At 40.4% G+C, this 16,848-nt stretch overlaps 1 protein-coding gene across 1 annotated transcript in view; it reads left to right on the top strand.

The window, feature by feature from the left end:
• The window catches only part of MTTP (microsomal triglyceride transfer protein), a 29,001-nt gene continuing 12,153 nt past the window's right edge, over positions 1-16,848 (top strand). The window contains exons 1-10 of the mRNA XM_051618987.1: positions 1-167; positions 4,985-5,172; positions 5,741-5,884; positions 7,872-7,979; positions 8,721-8,837; positions 10,006-10,145; positions 10,781-10,931; positions 14,273-14,430; positions 15,291-15,459; positions 16,025-16,132. Coding sequence (XP_051474947.1) covers positions 107-167; positions 4,985-5,172; positions 5,741-5,884; positions 7,872-7,979; positions 8,721-8,837; positions 10,006-10,145; positions 10,781-10,931; positions 14,273-14,430; positions 15,291-15,459; positions 16,025-16,132 — 1,344 coding nt within the window. The 5' untranslated portion in view covers positions 1-106. The remainder of the gene's footprint in view (positions 168-4,984; positions 5,173-5,740; positions 5,885-7,871; positions 7,980-8,720; positions 8,838-10,005; positions 10,146-10,780; positions 10,932-14,272; positions 14,431-15,290; positions 15,460-16,024; positions 16,133-16,848) is intronic.

Raw genomic sequence — 16,848 nt, 5'->3', positions numbered from 1 at the left:
TGTGGCCAACCCGGCGGCTCTCCCTGCAAGCACCCCTCCACTCTCGGCAGCTCACTTGAAGACTCTTGCACTTCATGCTGCAGTCAGGAGCTTGCGGAAGTCCAGCATGATTCTTCTTACCGTGCTGTTCCTTTGCATCATTTCCACTTACTCAGCCTCTGTTAAAGGTAGGTCTTGGTTCAGATTTTGTCTGAGTGAAGGCATAACCAGTGCACGCATGCAGATCTGCTTTGAATCAAAACCAATCATCTTTACTCATCCATCCTTGAGTAATGTAAAATGCATTTAGCAATTACAAAGACTTCAGTGCTGGTAGTATTTGTTTCAGCAGAGGGGATGGAGGAGACAATGTTTTCAGGTGCACAGGGCCAGTAGTGTGAGCCAGCAGTCTGGGGATCTTGACCTTGCTTAGTCAGGACATGCTGTGGGGGCACCAACTTGAAAGCGACTATTCACATGCTCAGAAGTTAAACACACAGAAGAGCTCTGGTGGAGCAGAGCCAGGAAGTGCTCAGGGCTCTCCAGGTTTCAGCTTCTGAGCAGTTGACTCAGCTACCACTGAAGTCAGAAACAAGCATCCCATTAATTTCATGGGGAGCTTGCTCTGCAATAAGTCATGAAAACCTGGATGTCTGCACAAGCCCTGGGAGCAGGGCTTTACTCAGGTGTCCTGACAAAGGTCAAGGGTATGAAATCTGGAGACTGCTTGCTTCAGCAGCACCAGCGTATGAAGCAAGGGAAGGTGTCTTTAGTAGTGGCCCTTTGTGTACAACTTGACATTACATTTAGAGGAGCAACAACCTTAAAATATGAGCTGACAACCAGCTTTTAGTTTAATGCGGATGTCCTCATCATGATGAAGAGCAGAGGGGGCACACCATCCTAGTTTAACCTGTTAAAAAGGCTGCAGAGATGCTCTCATGGGTTCCTCCTCCAGCTCCCTGCAGGAGATCCAGGGCCCTGTATCTGTATAAGCACAAAGCAGCAACCTTCCTCCCTACCTCTGTATCCCCTTACAACAGGAGTTATAAAGCAGAGATGTTTGCAGGCAGCTCCTCTGTCTATGAATGTATTTCACAAGAGTGCCAAGTAGAATTTATGGCTAGATACCCCTGTGCCACATTTCTGGTGTCTGCTCTTCCCAGCTTCTCCTTAATATCAATTAAGCAAAGCTCCTTCTGGATGTGAAGTAATTTTTGTCACTTTACATCCCCAGGGTACTGAGCAAGTATTTTCCCATTAATTAGTCTTCCCTTCAGCTTTGCCAGGTCTCATCTCTCTCTTGTGCAGAGAGATTGAGAGCTGAATTACTGGCCCAAAGGTCAGCTAGTGCTTCAGTGACAGAGATGGGATTAGGATGTGTTTTACCATTCCACCAGGCCATGCTGCCTTTTGGAAATATTGAAAGAATATTCTTTTCCTTTAAGTCAGCTAGATCAGCACACATGAGACTTTCCTGCTGCAGTTCCACTTGAAAAATGTTTTCAGATAAGTGGATGGGTTTATGTTTTAAAGCTATCCGGTATCAGAAACAGTGACAAATATAATTTATGAAGGTAGAGCCAGCAAGTAGTTAGAGATGCACATGCTGTGCATGCCATATGTATTAATAAAAGGCACAGGACTTGACAGCTGTCTCTGCTCATGCAGTATAACCTTCTGTATTATACAGTATCATGATTTAATTATAGACTTGGCATGTTACCCTTAATGACAGACACTTAACATTACTTGTCAAACTATGTGTTATGCACTCCACCTTGAAAGCAGGCACTTCTGACCCCAAGAGAGCATGGCCGATTGCAGTCTTTATGTCCATCTCACCTCCCTTCTCAGTGGGACATTTGCCACCCGCTGAAATGGCAATGGCTGTATGCGTGGCAATGATCCCTGTGCTGCACTAAATACAAAGGAAAGAGCTTCTGAAGGCTGGAGTTTTCTTTAAGAACAGCTTCAACAGGAAAGGTGTAGGAGTATTCCTTTTCAGATAGTACTGGTGTTTTTCTTAATGAAAGATGGCATGAAAATTCAGTTACACTGTTTTGAATAGTGGTTCTGGGCAGTGCCACTGTCTGTATCCCCCAGCCACCAATAATCCCCCTTGCCTCTTAAACTGACCCTGCTACCCAACTCTCTTTGCTTCCCCATTTCCACCAGGGTAAGTGCTCACTCCTTGGCACTGCCTTCAATACTGCCTCATCCCTGCTCCTTCTCTTATCACAACCCACCGCTGGCTCACCCTTTTCCATCAGTGACATCAGTCTTGCAAATAAAGGCATCTTTTGCCCTGGCTCCTGCAGTGCTTCCCATGTATGAAATGGTGAAAATTTCAGAACCTAATGTTCTTCTAGCTCCCAGAAGTACTTTGCAATTATTAATCTCTTCCATGACACTTGCAAGAAGCTGCTACATCATTTGCTCATCTATTTCCTTTAAGAGGAAACAGCTCTTTTGTATGTGGCAACAAGAAAATGCTAAAAGGGAGGAAGAGGAAGGAACTCTTGCAAAGGGAAAAATATGATCTGTCAGTTGAGCTGTGGGAAAAGGAAGAGGATAGGTGAATTTTAACTGAAAAGAGAGAGGGAGGAAAACCACAAACATCCACCTCAACATGCTGAGAGACACATCTCTTGGCACCCGGATCATTTTTCTTGGATATGCTTTCCCCCCACTTTTATCTTTAGATGGGCTTGTTTCACTGTTTGCATTTAGAAAGCACTTAGTGGGTGGCACTCATAACATCTCAGCTGGTATTAAATCATTAGCCCTGCCATTTCTGCTGCAAATGAAGGACATTCTGAACCAGGAAGCAACCTGCTCTGAGGTACTGCAAGGAAGATGGGGTGTCCCTGAGAGATTCAACCATCTCTGGGCAGACACAGAGCACCCTCTGCTCTCCAGGGCGATGTAGCTTCAGGGCTGATAGGAGTGTGGACAATTGGGGAAATGGCTAGAAAATTCACAGTAAAATGGAAGGGAGAGGTGCAAGCCTCTTGGTGACTTTGTTTTCAAGCAGACACACAAGACATGCAAAACTAGGAGAGCTCTATCATTCCAACATTAATGCTTCAGCCTCCCTGCAAAAAAATCTATAGTCACAGCTTTGAGCTCTCACATGGCAAATACACTTCCCCCCAGGATTATCAAACTTGCTGTGCCACATCTCCAGCTGGTATAAAGCAGAAGTCAGTTTAGTTCTGTGTAGCTTTGCAATTTATGCAACTTGCAGAGCAAACTTTGAGGGGTCACTGTTTTCTTCAGGAAAAAGTTCTTTGAAGCTTACCTTAATCTACTGCTATGACATCTGAGTGAACAGGAGGGAAGCAAGAAAAAACATTTAAAAAGAGGTTTTTGGTTCTCTGAGCACTGCAGATTATATCTGTATATATCCAACATCTGTGTTGGAACTGCAATGTCCACCTACCTGAGATTTAAAATCTGAGTGTGAAATAAGAAAACACTTTGGTTTTCCTTTTTACCAATGCAATGAGTTTAAATTTATTTAGCAGAGTTAAATAAAACACTGAGGGACATGACATAAATCACAATAGCCTTTTGATTCTCTGCAAGGGACTTTAAACACACTGATGAAATCACAGCATGCTTAAGAATTTGTCTGAGTTGTTTTGATAGACTTTTCTTCTTTTTTTTTTTTTTTTTCTTCTCTGCGCTTGTCATAAGACTGAGATGCATTTCCCTGAGGACAGCACTTTGCTTTTCATAGATTAACTCTGTTGTGAAGTTTTTGTTTCTGCTCTGTACCTCCTGAACTCCATGAAGAAATTCCCAATGGGTTGAGTGGTGCAGCATTCAAGAGCAATTCAAGAGGGTAGTGCTGTGCTGCTAACAGATAGCACCTAAGGTCACTGTGTATGTATTTACTTTGCAGATGGAACAGCACTTTGTGTACAGCCAGGTTCCCCTCCTGTCCCTTCCCTCTACAAACTGACCTAATCAGTTTTTCTTATGTGGAAGAGACCTTTTTTAGGCATCCACACCAGAGGAGGGAAGCCCTTGAAAGCAGTGAAAAGGGGTGTTACATATACCTTTTGTGGCAAAATATTTAGAGAGTATTCAAGAAGAAATTGATTTTCCTTAGCATGGTATTAATTCCTGTGCCTGAGGCTGGGTAGAGAGTTGTGACACTGGTGCCACATGTTTCCCACATGGTTGTTCATGAGCAAAGAGAAAAAGATGACAGAAAAGGATGTGGTAGTAAGTAGTTTCATAAAGGAAAAATAAAACTAATGTGTATCTTACAGGTTTCATTTACACTAGAAAGAGTGCAGCTGAATCCCTAGGGAACTGCCTGTCCAAGTTGTTAATGCAGATGGAAATAGCACCATAAATTGGATATGCAAGTTGCATTTATGCTAGAATTTGGCTTTTTATATCCCTTAAACTACATCAATTAAGAGCAGAGGCACAGCTATGGAGACAATTATTTAGTTTAAAGAACAAGGGCTTAATTTTTTAATCTAAAAATATTTTCCCAAAGTATTACATTCAAGTCACCCCTGGGCAAGGCTCTCAATAGAACGATTCCAAATAAACATGCAAGAAGTGCAGAGAATGGTTTCTGTTGGCTCCAACAAATTACATCGGTGCATTTCAAATTGCTAAGCACACAAATAGCTTAATTAATTACAGTATTTTGAGTTGCAAATAATTTTGGATTAATTTCTAAGTGCTAACATAACCAAATAAAGAATTTGACACTCTCCTATTCATATAAGTTTAGAGCTGGAACAAAGGATTTTGTGGACATTCTTATCTTAAAAATATGAGATTTGTTTCAACCTAATCACAGAAAACTCCAGCTGCTCCAGTGGAACACCTCTGTAATCAAGGGTTGCAGGATCAGTCCCACAAATCTTTTGTTGCAATTAAATTTTGAATTTTTCTAAAGGTGATTTTTTAGAGAAAATGACAGGTTATGTGAGTTTGTCAATTCTAAACCAGTTTGTTTTTGTTTTCCAAACAGGGCACACTACTGGACCAAGCTTAAATAATGACAAGCTGTATAAATTTGCTTACTCAGCTGAAGTGTATGTTGATCGAGTGAAAGCATCACTGCAGAAAAGTGCAGGCTACAGGATTTCTTCTGGTGTGGATGTCAATCTCTTATGGAGAAATCCTGAAAATGATGATGACCAGTTGATCAAAGTTACGGTAATTAATGCCAAATTACCCAAACATGCCCAATCTTTTCTGCATTTATCTAACTGCTAATTTAATCTTGAAGAACTTGTTTTCAGAAGATGAGCTCAATCTTTTATTCTTTTCTGGTCTCATCAACTGAAACCAGCTTCTTCGATAAGCTGACTTTTATAGAATAAAACTTCACAAAACTGTATCTAACATGATAAGCCAGAACGTCAGAATGTCTCCTATGTTTTGAAACTGTTTCATTCAGCTTCTGTATCTTCAGACAACTAGTGTATAAGAACCTACTTGAGGGGCAACAGGTTGTCTGAAGTATTTGGTTCTAGCTGCAAATCATTACATTAGCTAAATACAAACTACATTTGGTACTTAGCTTTACGGTGAGTTTTTCTGCCCCAGTGGTGAGTGCTAGTTTCTTTTGAAAACATAGACATAGTCATAATGAAAGATTAATGATCAGAACCAGAAACGAAGGAATAAAAAAGATGTATTATGTGGTTTAGTCTACCTAGCCTACCCCAAGTCAATACTGAACCACTCTCTACAAGAATTTTCTCTGCTTTTACTTTGCTAGATAGGAGATGTTCAAGTTGAAAATGTGAATGAACGTCCAGCTGCTAAAAACATCTTCAAAGGAAAAAGCACGGAGAAGATCATCGGGAAACAGTATCTGGAAGCTTTGCAGAGGCCTATAGTTCTTGAGTTAGTCCGTGGAAAAGTAAGTCCTGGTCTTTTAAGATTCAATCCCTGAGGAGACCTGAGACAAATCTTTTCTTACAGGCTTGGAAAATTCGCCAATTCGCTATTTTCTCAGTGTTCTTAATATGCCATCATGTCCTGTCTTTCTATACAAAACACAATAGTTTAGAACAGACCATAATTTACCTGCACAAGGGACTCTCCAGCCCAAGACTCTCATGCATGGAGGACACTGTACAGCATCGAAATAAACAGCAGCTCGGCCACAAATGTGTGGGTACACACGCAGATATGTGCACAATTGCTCTGTGGGATTTGTGCTGTGGACTTCTGTGAGGCCCAGATTTTATCCAAGATCTGAAGGCAGAAAAAGAGAGACAGTTTGTCATGAGGGAGGTTATACTGAGTCTGTGAGAAACTGTGTTAATCACTTTAAACCCTTAGCAAATACTTTAGCATGACTGCTTTTCTCACATCTCTGGCTTGCTTATTTACTTCAGTGTCACCTGCAGTTTCAGTGCTCCTGACTTAATGAGCTTGATACTGAAAGAGCCATTCCTATTGTTCCTCTACTGGGAACTGTCTCCAAAAATCAGAAAGGACAGTGATCAGGCTTGTCTCAGTGTATGCCTGGGTTTTATAGCTTGCCATGAGAAAGCAACAAAGCACTGTCCCACTGCAGGAGCACCCACGTCCAATTGTAGCTCTCAGAGTCACAGTCTTGCTCAGGAAGGGAATTAAAGAAATCCATCTCCCCCTCTTTTTCCATGAGGAGCTGCTTGCTCATCCCCTTGTACTCAGCCTACTGCTCTGGCCAGGGAGTGGCAAGGCTTGAGCCATGGCTGCTCCTGCCTCCTTTCTATAGTTCTTTACCCTGTCATTGCTTGTGGCTGGGAGTGTTAGGCCAAGAGCCTTGCTCCCCCCTCTGCAGCCTCAGCAAGTGGGCAAGTGGGATGTGGGCAGAGGGGCAGTGAGAAAGAAGGAAGGTTGAAGGTCACACTCCCTTTTCTCCACTGCAGAGCAGAGTGAGGGCTGTGACACCCTATCCCAGCAGGATCTTTACCTCCTGCTGTAAATAGGCACTGAGCACATACCCTGGCCACCAGCTCAGCCTACTGAATTGCAGCTGCTATCAGGCCTGCTCAGTAACTTTCAGACTCAGCCCTGTCATCAGTTTTACACAACATAAAAAGAAACAGGACAGCACTGGCTTCCAACTGTACACATCCCTAAAGGAGGACAGAAGTATCAGAAGAACACAATCAAAATACATCTCTGCTCCTAATACATTAAGCAGTTCACATGCTAAGATTGAGATATAGTACTAAAAACTAGGGCTTTTTCTCAGGTAACAGGGTCTGTACACTCCTTTTATGATTTTTCTATGGTGTGATACTTTCATCCCTGGCACAGTGATTTCACTTTCCAGGGCTGCCCCGAGATAACACGCTGATTGTACTTACATTTCCTGAAAAAAAAAAAAAAAAGTGCACTTTTAAAGCACCTTGAATGCAAAGTTGAGGGGCAAAGTCTTGTTACTAGAGGAGAGGCTTAAGCACAACAGTTGACCCATCAAGCTCAAAGGTTGTGATGTGTTTGACACGTCATTTAAGTAATTATAACTGTGATTTATCTATGATTCATTCTGGGTTTTCGTAACCTATGATTAAAGTGCAACAGATATTATAACCCTGTGAGGAGGGATTATCTGGGGATTATGCAGAAAAATAAGTTACTTGTGAAATTATGTAAAGTTTCCCATTTCCCTTGTAAATTCTCTCTAAGGATGCTTGCTACAGTGAAACTGTGCTTGGGTTTAGCTGAAGCCCAAAACATGTTTGTACTGCTATTGACAGGCACTGCAACCCCTGGAGTTTGCTTAAATAAGGCAAACAGGTCCAAATTCAGCTTCCCAATCACAAAAAAGTAAAGGGAGTTTTTCTAGAGAGGATCCACACTATTCTTTTCTCATATAACTGGATTTGTTATATACTTTATTCCTACAGGTCAAAACCTTCTACTCGTATGAAAACGAACCCGCTTTCACTCAAAATATTAAGAGAGGCCTGGCTAGCCTGTTCCAGCTACAGCTACACTCTGGCACTGTCAGTGAGGTATGATGCTATATCTGCTAAGATAATAATAATCAGAGAAAGAGGCAGAACCTGGTCTGCTCTGCAAGGCAGACCTGTGGCTCCTCCTGACTTCAGAAGGAAGGAACTATGATAGTCATCAGCCCTTTAATCACATTTGAGGTTGGGGACATAAAGACAGTCCTCTGAACATTTGGTGACACAAGTGAAGTTGCAGCAATGAATGTAAAGAACTGGTGAAATTATTTTATTTAAAATGTATCAATGTACCAGAGTTTGGTAATAAACCAACTCAAACCAGGTTACTCTAAAAAAGATTATACTGATGTATGAAGTCAGTTGATTCCTAAACTCAATTCAATGGATTAGGCCATTTTAAATCAGAGTATCCACACAAAGTTAGCAATTGTTTAGCCACATCCATTCAGTCTGCATTACATTGTTAAATTTCTACAACCACCCACATAAGCAAAACTGGATTTTAACTTGCATTTGTGAGTATAGTGCCAACTGATTGTTGTTTCCTAATTTTTCTGTTTAAACAAACATTGTTAACTTCCTTTGTAGCCATCTAATAAAAATCACCCCTGGCTATCCAAAGCAGATGGTTAGAAAGACTGATGTCTTCAAAATAAATCTAAAGTGTGTCCCATCTCAAGTACAGAATTCCACCAGTGGAGAAAATTATTTGACTTTGGAAGGTTTTCTGGGGTTCCAAAGATAAATTCGAGAAATTATACTAACCTAATTCATTTTTTCAAGGTGGATATATCTGGGAAATGCAATACTACTTACCATGTACGGCAAGATCAAGTGACAAAAGTAAAAGCCGTGGACTCCTGTGAAATAGAAAAAGAAGGATTTACCAGTCACAACCAGGTATGGTTCCTTTAACAAAATAAAATATCTTCTGCCTGTTTAAAGATATATTATTAGTAGCTCTTAATAATTTTCTCAGAAGTCCTTTCTTGCATTACAAAAAGCAAATTCTACATATACGTTTTGTAGTATTACTAGTACCCATGGGGACAACAGGAAACAGACTCCTCTTGTGTAAACCACCTTGACTCAGCTGATATTGAGTACAGAACACCAATTTGCATAATTTTTTTATCTCTTCCATAATATGTTTTAGTTTCTATGAAGATTTACAGCACTTTTTTTCCTGGCTGTACGGAAGTTTTAATTGCTGTGAGGCTTCTTTTTGATTTGGGGGAAAATACTAGATACAGCCACAGTCACAGTGACAACAGTAACCTTTTTCCCAGCTTCTAAGTCACAGCATTTACTGTACACAATAAATGCCAGGCAAAATGCTGAATCCTGAATGGAGCCTGGTCAGGCTTGCCTGAAAGGTCAAAGGCTTCCCTAATGCACAGGTGTAATGTCGGGGATGTGCTGTAGAAGTAACTGAAGCCCTGCTATGGCCTTAGTGGTCCTCCACTACCAGTAAATGCCTTTCTAGTGGTTACTACTGATTGCAGGCTGAACACGTCAGTAACTGACCTTTCTCAGCTCAGAGAAGTACAAAGGTAGCACACACTCTGTTAATAAACCGCCTTAACACTTTGACTGAATTCCTGAGTTTCACACTTGCCACAAAGCCTTCATATTGTTTACAAACAGATCAAGCAAGGTGGCTCACTTTGCTTCCTGGGTGTGAACATGACAACCTTATTTATAAGACATTTCCCTGGAAAAGTTTCTCATCTTATTTAAAGCATACTTTTAACTAGTGTAGTACCAGCCATTTTCTCAGTTGCAGCCTGCTCCATAACTTCCTGCCTTCCTCCCCTGTTTTTTTCCCCCCTTGTACATGCTGAATTTGAAACCCATAGTGCAGAAGTGAGCAGCTTCTTGTTGCAGAAGGAATTAGTGAGAACCTGGTTTATAGGCTTAGCTTGAGAGGTTGTCAAGCCTCATGCGCCTTCCTTATTTGGCTCTATTTCATTACGAGTTTTGCCCTGATTTGGAACTGTGAGCTCTTTTCCTATTCTGTTGTTTATTGATCGGCCCTTTTCTTGGTTTATTTTTTAACCATTTTCAGATTTTAGATGTCGGTACGAAAGCCACATCTGCCACAATTTATGTGCTGGAAGACAGTTTCATTAAATCCATTAAGGCAGAAGAAAATTATGTGTTCGTTCTGAATTCCCGACGAAGAACAGGTGCCAAAATAGTTTCAAAGTAAGTTGGGCAATTTGACTGTCACTGATGGTAGCATTCAAGTCAGGTTGTATGTGTGTGTCTTACAGCATCAAGCACTTATGCCCTAAACTCTTCAGGTAAGGATTTAGGTCTCTTTTATATCCATATGGTTGGTACCTAGTCCAACTTTGATTAAGAGCTCTACCATACCACAAATAATAAATAATGGCATTAATAAGAAATTAAATGAAAACAGCTGGAATTGGCCAAAATATTTTAAGAAACACGTTACTTCTCTAGGTGTTCATTTCTGTGTCCTCTCATTTCTTAAGAAATACTTCCAATGGATCTTCATTTCTAATATGTGAAAGTTCAGAAGTTCAGAAAACAAAATCTTCTGCATAGAAAGGAAGCAACAGTGAAACCTGGATCTGTGTTAGACTCCAGATTCTAAAACACTGAAAGTTTGGAGATACTCAAACTAGATAAATTATTCAGGTGTCTCCTTAGAATTATGATATTAAAAAAATGTACACTCAAAATCTCACTTTCAAGATCTTCTTATGAACAAATATATGAAACATGGAGGGATTTTTTGTTTCCTCTTGCCATGATTTCTGCATATCTGCTGCAATGGCTGAGCTCTAACAGTGCTTCACTCTATGGATACACAGGCAGAGACTGGAACTGAAGTCGGTACAAGCAGGCCCTGGACTGATTGCGGGGAAGCAAGTCGCTGGTGTTATCAAAACCGTGGATTCCAGTTACGTTGCTGTGCCACTGGTAGCAGAGCCAGTCAAATCCAAATGCAAAAAGTGCCCTTCAGTAAGTAAACAGGCTCACTGAATGTCAGGCTGGTTAGCTGAGCAGAAGGACAGTGAAAGGTGTTTTTGTCTAACCAACCCACCAGGACAGGTCTAATGTAACAGTACAAAACACACCCCAGAGTGGGGAGCACGGTAGTGATGCAATGGTGTTCCACCTCACAAGTGGGTTTTAAGATCTACCCCTAAAAGTACCAATCTTTTTGCTCTCTTTCAAAGACAGAGTGCAGCATTTCTAAGACCACTAGAAAATACAACACTCTGGTTTTATCTCATCTTTGTCAACCTTGAGTTTGCAAGAAATTATTTCCTCTGGATGATGGAGTGGGAAATGACTTTTAAGATAGTTGGCCACTGTTAATAAACAATTCTGCCATGAGGGAGCTGCACTGCTGCTAGAAATTAAAGCTAGTGAGCTAGTCCTTAGGTAGGCCAAAACTTTGCTGGCAATTTATCTAGTGTCTTCTTACTGCCTGTCCCAGAAGGAAGTCTTTTATTTAAAAGACTTTATAGGTATCTTATTAGAAAATGCACCTTCAGTATTCTTGGCAAGTCCAATACTGTTCTAATTTTTACCCTGTAAAAAAAAAAAACTTTTTTTTTAATATTTAAAATATCTAAAGACTGCTAAGAGCTTGGTACTGTAAATGCATCATATTTTGTTTTACTGATGCTATTAATCACAAACTAATATACATTGCTACAGTGATTGTTAGCATTGTGGAATGCAATTAGCAGTGAATGGAAACATCAGTTTAAAGCTTATTACTCTCTGTCAGTTCTTGATAAGCAAGGTAGGCTTCTATTCAGCATATGTAATTTTAATCCTCCAGAAAATAGTCTTTCTGATCATAAATACCTTACTAGATTGGAACTTGTGCAAGTTATTTGGAAGTAGCATTGCACTGCAATAATTTGTCTTGTCTAATGCTTGTTGATCTGCAGAGAAGATGAAAAAATATGTTGGGGGAAATAAAATAAAAATGATGCTGCATGTGTGCTGGAGCAGCTCTGAGCAGGGAACATCAAAAGATCTTGAACAGATGCTTTTTCTTGTGACTCTGCCCATCAGAGTGTGCTGACCAATTTGTCACTGGGAATGGAGTTTATCATAATAGAGTTAGTTTCCAGACCAAGATAACAAACATAGGATATAATTCTAGACTACGGCTTGGGCTCCAAACTATATAATTATAAACCTAATGGTACCAAGAGAATGAAGTCCTGATTTGTCACTGCATTTTGCAGTAACTGCTATGAAAAGAAGGGGTCTATCAAAAGAACACTGATCCAAAGCAGCAACATAACATTTGATTCTTATATATCAGAGCATTCATTAATGCCATGCTGACATGGTATGCCCCACAGTTTTGTTTTCAAAACCTTTTTTGAATCATAACATTATCTCTATGAATTTGATAAAATAACCATCACTATCCCCACTTCAGAGATGGCAGCATTAGCTTCTGTGGTGTTATGGCCATTTACATTTAAATTTAGGCCTAGATTTCTGTATTTAAGCATCATAAAGCATGCTCTTTTCAGAAGAGTTCATGGTTCTTAGAATTTTTTTTTTATGCTCAAGGTTTCTATAGGAACCAATGCTTGCCCCTTTTGAAATGGAAGTAGCTTTGTTCTGTCTTGTGCAGCCAATCTGTGTAGGCTGGTAAAGCAGCTGTCAGGCACTGATATTCAAAACCTACTGCTGCTCAGTGTAGGACTTTTTGCTTTAGCTTGACTTTTCCGAGAGTGCCCACAAGACCTCTGGTCTGATCTCAGAGATTTTTGTCCAAGTTCAGATGGGTTGCCATGTGGAAGCGTGTGTATCTGTGTCTGAATCCTCGGGCTATTCAATCCAAACTGCCTGATATTCATATCAGGAGAATGAGACCCCTCACAACAGCCAACTGAATGCTGTTTTTTAAAGTCATGCTCACTGCAGGAGACAGCAGCTGCTCCTTGTAGCAGTTGAATGGTTAGAGCACCCCCCACCCCCTCCCAAAAAGGAAGACTTGAACTCCACTCTCTTTTGCTTGAGATGGCTCCAGCTTGCATCTCCCACCTTGCTTGTCTCTAGTATATGGCCTAAGATGAGTGAGAGCAGCCCACACAGCTGGGCTTTGCACAGGAAAAAAATACAGGATTAATGAGGTTAGATTTTTTTACTGGGCTATGGTGCAACTTCAACAGGGGTAATAGAAATTGTCCATATGTTTATCCAATTTCAGCTTATAATAGCCACACTGACCTTGGTGCTAAGCACTAATCACCCATTGAGGTTAACAGACCCATCTGCCTCTGAACACAAGCTCCTCTCAGCTGGTCATTAATCCTCAGGAAATATCCTATGTCTCAATCTTTGTTGCCTAATTATTGTTTGTTACAGTTGATGGAAGTTGCACTCTGTACTGCTGAATGATACCTCTATTTGCCAACAGGTTCAAGAGTTATTGCCTAATAAATATTGCCATGAGAGGGGAAGTATTTTAGTAAAGGTCAAATGGGTGCTAGCGTTATTTCCCATTTCGGAAAACTGCAGTAAGCACTGCTGCAAAGAACAGCTGAGTTTTCACCAAGGAATGTTCTCGATAATTTGAGATAACAGAGGCAAAGGCAAGTCAGAGAAGAAGGGTCAAAACACCTGCACCAGTTTCTTATGGGAGTGTATCTGGAAGGACAGGTTTTGGTGCTTTGGTACCATGTTGGCTCATTCAGGTAAAAAATGTGGTGTGTGGAATAAATACAGCAACAACATCTAAAGAAACTGATACCTGTTCTAATACCATCTTACCTATAACTTTGTACAATAACCACAAATCCCTCCCCATCTTATATAGGTTTATTAATAAGAAATGGGAGTTATTTGTGGGACATTTACTCCCGTTCTGTATTAACCCCTTACAAATTTGCCATCTTCTAAGAAAATGTAATTAATTTGCGATTTGGAAATTGTGCATCTCCCACTTTTTAAAAAAACACAACAACTTAGGAGAAAATGGGAACAAAAAGGCAAACGTATTCACCAAAAAGCACAGTAAATTTGCAAGAGAAGAGAATTAACCTTATTCCAGTTACAGTGTAATTAATCATGTTTTTTTTTCCAAAGTGGATTGCATTTAAGGCAATGTATATTATCAGGAAAATACTAAAGTGTTGGAAGAGAGACAGCTATAGGAAGGTTTCAAAGATATTTGTGTTGGGATCTCACTAAAGGATCAGCAGTCTCTTGGATTTCAGCTAATTTGAGCAATAGCTGCCCCACATGTATGCATTTAGTAAGTCTGATTTTGAGAACTGAAACCACAATCTGAGAGATCTGACATAATGTGAATTGTTTTGTAGCTTTCTGAACACTGGCAGAGCATCAAAGAACATCTGCATCCTGAAAAACTTTCCAAAGCTGAAGCAGCAAGAAGCTTTTTGTCCTTCATTAAGAACATCAGAAAAGCTACAAAAGAGGAGATACTGAAGATTATTAAAAGTGAAAATAAGGAACTTCTGTAAGTCACCATGAACAAGCTTTCAAAAGGCTGAAGTTACTTAAAACTGCAAAAGAGCAAATGGCATGCAAACTGATTCAGTTTTACTGGTCGTGTCCTCGTAATGCAAAACCAGTATTCAGAATTGTCTACAGTAAAAGGATTTTTTTTTAAAAAAAGAGCTGTGTTTGTGCTTGTAGTATATTTGCAGCACACTGTTCAGCCACCAAGATTGTATCTACAGTGCAAGACAAACACGCTTTGTAGCTTGTCCAAAGGTTCTCATCCTGACTGCTTGTTCTGAAACACTGTAACAACTTCTTGACTTGCCCATTTGTTTCCTTCAAATGGAAATACAGAAATAAGGGGGTGGTTCATGCCTATATATTGTCCCAAATTAGAGTTTGAGTGTGAATGGCGTGCACACCTAGATTTGGGAGCTGGAAAAGATTTCCAAGTCCCACCATACAGTTGGGATCTTTCAAACAAAATGTAGCAGTTGTTAACGATAGAGATAAGCCTGAAGTAACTCGGGTATCATAGCAGCCCTCTGGTTGGCCACTTTGTATGTAGAAGTAAAACACTTATACAACCTTGTCCTGTAAACTTTAGGATATTCTGGATAAGTCTGTTTTTTTATACTATTTTGGTCCCATATTTGTATTAATTCAAATATTATTAACCATGGACATTAATAATTTCTGGAGCTCTACCATTCTGAGGTGGAAGATTTCAGAGACACGTTTCTTTCCAACAAGAGTACAAATTTCTGTCTCTTACCTGCAATGAAGAGATCTTTCAGCACATCAGCTTCTCTCTTTCTCTGTGCAGCAATGCATCTGTCTCATTACAATTACATGTTCGTTTCCACCTCTTTGCAGTCCCCAGGTAGTGGATGCTGTAACCTTTGCTCAGACCCCGGCATCACTGGAGGCCATCCTGGAGTTTCTTGACTTTAAGGATTCAAGCACTTCTGTCCTGCAGGAGCGATTCCTGTATGCCTGTGGGTTTGCATCTCACCCCAGTGAGGAGCTCCTGCAATCTTTAACTGTAAGTCAAAGGACTAAACAAAGACAACAGAATTAATACTCTTGATCCTCATCCCTGTCAAAGTCAAATGAAAGAAGGAACAACTGTTTCTGTTTCCAGTTTTCTTTATGCCTTCCAATGGTTTCCTTTAAGTTGCCAGTAGAATATAGCCTGGAATAAAATAAATCCCAGGTCCAGACTGAAAGTCTTACTTTGTAAAATGTTATCAACGTCTACTACTTGGAAAACAAACATAATTCCAAGCATTAGCAAGACAGTTTCAGGATTGTTTGATTGTTGCCTTAACAAAGTCATGTAACCATTAATAGTCTTTTTCCAAGCACAGCTTTAAAATAAATCTACTATTTGAGACACTGAATGTAAATCAAGGAGAAGATGGCAGTCAGTTATGATGTGTAACAACAGATCAGGGCTCTGCTTGGTTGGAGCCCAGGCCATTGTGGACATGACTGCTTTCGCACTCCACTCACGTTCACAGGAAATGAGGGAGGGTATTCATCCCACCACAGATTGTGGGGCATCAGATTTAGGCAGAGAGAGTAACAGAAGTGCTTCTGCATTGCAGGCTAAGTTCAAGGGTGAAATTGCAAATGAAGAAATCAGAGAAACTGTTGTCATTGTCATAGGAGCACTCATCAGAAAGCTGTGTGACAGAGAAGGCTGCAAACTTCCAGTGAGTATCTGCTGTTCGCTGCTGGCCATATTCTCACCTGCAACACATATGAATGTTCCCTGTTGGTGTTACTGGGAGAGCATGAGAGACACAGGAAGCACATTTCCTTCTGTTTTAAAATAAGCCCATAAATGATTATGTTTAATAGAGAGAGGATTTTTTTAATTTTATTTTTTTTTTCCTTTTAATAATGACATCTACTTTGTCGGCTTTAGGCTTTAATCTGGTCTCTTCCCATTTATCTGGATTTGCCTCAGTTTGCCCTTGTTTGACAGAACTTTTTCCCACTGCCTAGTCTGTCAGCAGAAGCAGTATTTGAGCTCCCTTGTCCAAAAGCTTTGCACTGGCAACATGGCAAACTCAGGATTTATTTCATATTTGCAATAAACTTAGGTTCTTTCAGCTCCATGGAGAAAATTCACTGGTTCAAGTACACAACTCTGCCCCAAACACGCATAGAACAACCCTGGAGGAAGGCTACCACCTTGACCATGGACTGAGTAGATGCTAGGGGTAGAGGATGAGGATGATCAGACAAGGCACTGCTCTCTGCTGGGTCTGTGATGTTTGAGATTGCAGCACACTGCTGAAAAGACAGAGAGCACCTGAATAGCCCTTAGGAATCCCTTTTTATTTCCCCTTAGTTGCCAAACACTCTTAAAACATGATGTTATGAAGCACTAAAGAATACTCCCCTTGTTTGTTTTTGGTTTTGT

Source organism: Apus apus, chromosome 4 (assembly GCF_020740795.1).
Source record: "Apus apus isolate bApuApu2 chromosome 4, bApuApu2.pri.cur, whole genome shotgun sequence".
In the NCBI taxonomy this organism is placed as follows: Eukaryota; Metazoa; Chordata; class Aves; order Apodiformes; family Apodidae; genus Apus; species Apus apus.
Note: the sequence above shows the minus strand (reverse complement) of the source record. Positions and strands in the feature narration are given on the sequence as shown.